Here is a 3,228-nt window from a genome sequence, read left to right as displayed (position 1 = left end):
GCTTTTTAACTCTAGATTTGAACCGGATGAAGGATTTTAGTCATCGGACGTCTGGATCTTAAGTTATCAGAAAAACAAGCTGAGCTAACGTTAGCATTAGCTCGGCTCGCAACTAACAAACATGTTTTGTCCCCAATAATTAGCTAACGTTAAATTAGCGCCTACATGTCCCCACATCTAATGCAGATAATCACGTCTTCCAGACTCATCATTATGGTTTATGGGGACCAATAAAAGGAGTTTGTGATTGTTGGGACAGTAGAAAGACTAACAAAGACGGTTTTGGTGAGTTTATTTAGATTCTGTCGTGTTTTATTACCTACAAGGTAAAATGACTGGTTTTGTGAATGGATTCTGGTGGGTTGTAGAGCCTGTTGTTTTGGTCTGAGATCGTGGTGCTCTAGTGTGACATCTAGTCGAGTTTCATACATATAACCGAACTTTAAGATTTTAAAATAAATAAACTGGAAATATTAAAAAGTCAGCCAAATCATGAAGCTAACGTTATCTTAGTTTCACCTCCAGTGACATTAACCTGAAACTGTGACAGCAAAATCTATTTTCTCTGTTTAAATGTAGTTTTTTGTAAGAAACAGATGAAGCTCCATTAAACTCATCTGACTGATAATCTGAAAGTTTAATCTCAGAGTTCTGGGAACATTTCTGCAAAAACTGTCCATCCAGCGTCCAGATGTTGAGTCATTAAAGGCTTTAAACAGATGTTCTGTTACACAACAGCTGGCAGACAGCTGGAGATAAACCGGTGACATTTAATATGATCCACCTTTACATAACTGCTCTGAAACCGCCATCACCATGGTAACCAGTAATCCATCCAATAGTTGTTAAGCATTAATGATGCAAAGCGTCTCACCGCAGCGTCTCGTTGTAGATCTCCACCATGCTGACGGTGATCTTGTAGTCCCAGTCCGGAGCTTTCTCCGTAACCTCGGAGAACAGCAGGCGGAGAGCTCGCTGGTTGATGCCAGGGTCGTCCACCACGCCCTGAACGCACGCGCACACACACACACACACACAGACACAGACACTGATGTGTAAATAAAGGACCGACAGTCGACATAAAACCACATCACTGAGAAACAAACTCTCCTACCTCCATTGTGTACGTTTTCCCCGATCCGGTCTGTCCGTAGGCGAAGATGCAGACATTAAAGCCGTCGATACAGGAAGTGACCAGAGACTGGACCTCCTGGAACACCTGGTGGACCAATCAGAGAGACCGTTTACTCATCTGGAGAATCCACCAAAAGAAACACTGAATGAAGACCAGCGCTGATCCTTTTTTTTGTTTGTTATTGCTGCCTGCTTTAATTTATTTTATTTAGTTTTTAGTATAACTTTATAACATTATACTTGTAAAATGAATTGTGTTGTATTTTATTTCTACTTTTTATCTTTGTATTCTATTTTTAAATCTACTTCATTTAATTTTTATTCTATTCTGTCTCATTACCTGTGAAGCACTTTGAAATGCAAATAAAGTTTGATTGACGGATTCAACCCCTAGACCTGCCTACACGGTCACCCTGTCACATTCATCTATCATTAAGGCCTCATCTGGGGCAGGTTGTACCAGCTGGTCTTCACTAATCCTGATCCAAACTGCTACTAGAGTGTAAAAAACATTGTTGTTAGAGGATAATCCTTGTTAACGGCACATAAAAGTCAGACCGTCACACACAGTTACTTCTTACTGAATGTCATTAATTTCCACCTTTATTGCTTTAACACAAACTGAAAGGAGGAATCAGTAACGACTGCCCTGGATGAAACCGACGCAACTAACAGGTCGGACTTAGAAGTTACTCAGTTTCTGAGTGTTTTGTCACTTCCTGCGAGGAGGCGCCCACCTCTTCCTGCGTGGCCTGAGGGGCGAAGACTTTGTCCAGTTCAAAGGTCATGATCTTGCCCTTGTTGGAGAGGTAGAGGACGGCGTCGTCCTCTGAGTCGAAGCTCAGCATGGTTCTGGCGTCGGCGGAGTCCTGCTCCTCCTGACTGACGGGCCGGACACGGCAGAAAACACGGATGTTACCTTGGAAACAGAGAGCGGGAACACGGGGGGGGTTTCAGACCAGAACAGGACGTATCGACTTTTCATCAACTGGTTTTCTATTAATTTCTATTATAAATATCTATAAATAAATACTCTCGGGAAGTTTGGAGATTTTAACAACATTCAGGGAAGTTTTAAACAGGTTAAAATAATATTTGAGGATTGCTTTATTTTCTTCTTAATTCATTAATTTAAACCTTTTAAACATGCAAACAATAAGAAATACAGATTGAATTTAACACTCAGACTAGTTAATGTCTTTACACTAAGGTCAAATTGGTCATGATTTTAAAGCCATGAAAATGACTTAAAGAAAACATGTTTAATAAGCACATAACTACTGTTCTAGTAGTTACTGCAGTTAGCTTCTGGAGGGCAGTATTAATCATATAAACCTCAAAAATGGATTCAAAATCAATCAAAATCTGTCACTATAGGTCACTTTTGGTTTGAAAATGGATTCAGGATCCTCAATAATCAACCAATCAGCCAATCAGCTGCTGAGATATTGTCCATAAAGCTGATTATTAATGCTAATGATGCTAACTGGAGGAAATACTGGATAAAAACAGACTGAACGCAGTTTCAGACCTTTGAGTCGGACCAGCTCGTTGTGACATTTCTTCCTTAGGTTCATCTCTCGCTTGTATTTACGAAGCAGCTCCTGATTGGTGCTGCTGACCTCGCTGATCACCTGACAGATCTGACACACACACACACACAATCAGAATAAAGAGCTCAAACAGAGTGAAGACATGTAAACACAATCTGATCACATGATGAATAAAAACTTCTGTCACATCTTATAAAATCCTTCACGTACATTAAAGCTAAACATACTTTTAGGACCTTCATATAAACGTATAAATATGGTTCCTGGACAAGTTATATGTTGAAAATAACCAATTCAAACTGAAATGACTTTAAAGGAGCAGTGTGTGAAATATTCATGACTGTTAAAAACCTGAAGATTAACAGCTGGAACGTCTGTATATTCTGCTAATAAACCAAACTCCATTCAGAAAACAAGCATTTTAAAAGTGGTTTGTTCATCTTCTCGCTCACAGGCCGACAGAGTCAGCATCATGATGTCGTTATTTCAGCATCATATTGATCCGTTTATTGACGTTAAATCACAGAAACAGCTGATTATT

The 3,228-nt window shown here is 39.7% G+C and overlaps 1 protein-coding gene across 3 annotated transcripts in view; it reads right to left on the bottom strand.

Annotated features, from left to right (window-relative positions):
- kifc3 (kinesin family member C3) overlaps nt 1–3,228 on the bottom strand; it is a gene marked incomplete in the record, with an annotated part of 31,773 nt that overhangs the window by 19,206 nt on the left and 9,339 nt on the right. For all 3 annotated transcript variants that reach the window (XM_035651782.1, XM_035651783.1, XM_035651785.1), the window contains 4 exon segments: nt 875–1,005; nt 1,115–1,219; nt 1,872–2,053; nt 2,666–2,777. In XM_035651782.1, coding sequence (XP_035507675.1) covers nt 875–1,005; nt 1,115–1,219; nt 1,872–2,053; nt 2,666–2,777 — 530 coding nt within the window.

Source organism: Morone saxatilis, unplaced genomic scaffold (genome assembly GCF_004916995.1).
Source record: "Morone saxatilis isolate NCDOM2014 unplaced genomic scaffold, NCSU_SB_2.0 Contig11, whole genome shotgun sequence".
NCBI classification, from domain to species: domain Eukaryota; kingdom Metazoa; phylum Chordata; class Actinopteri; family Moronidae; genus Morone; species Morone saxatilis.
Note: the sequence above shows the minus strand (reverse complement) of the source record. Positions and strands in the feature narration are given on the sequence as shown.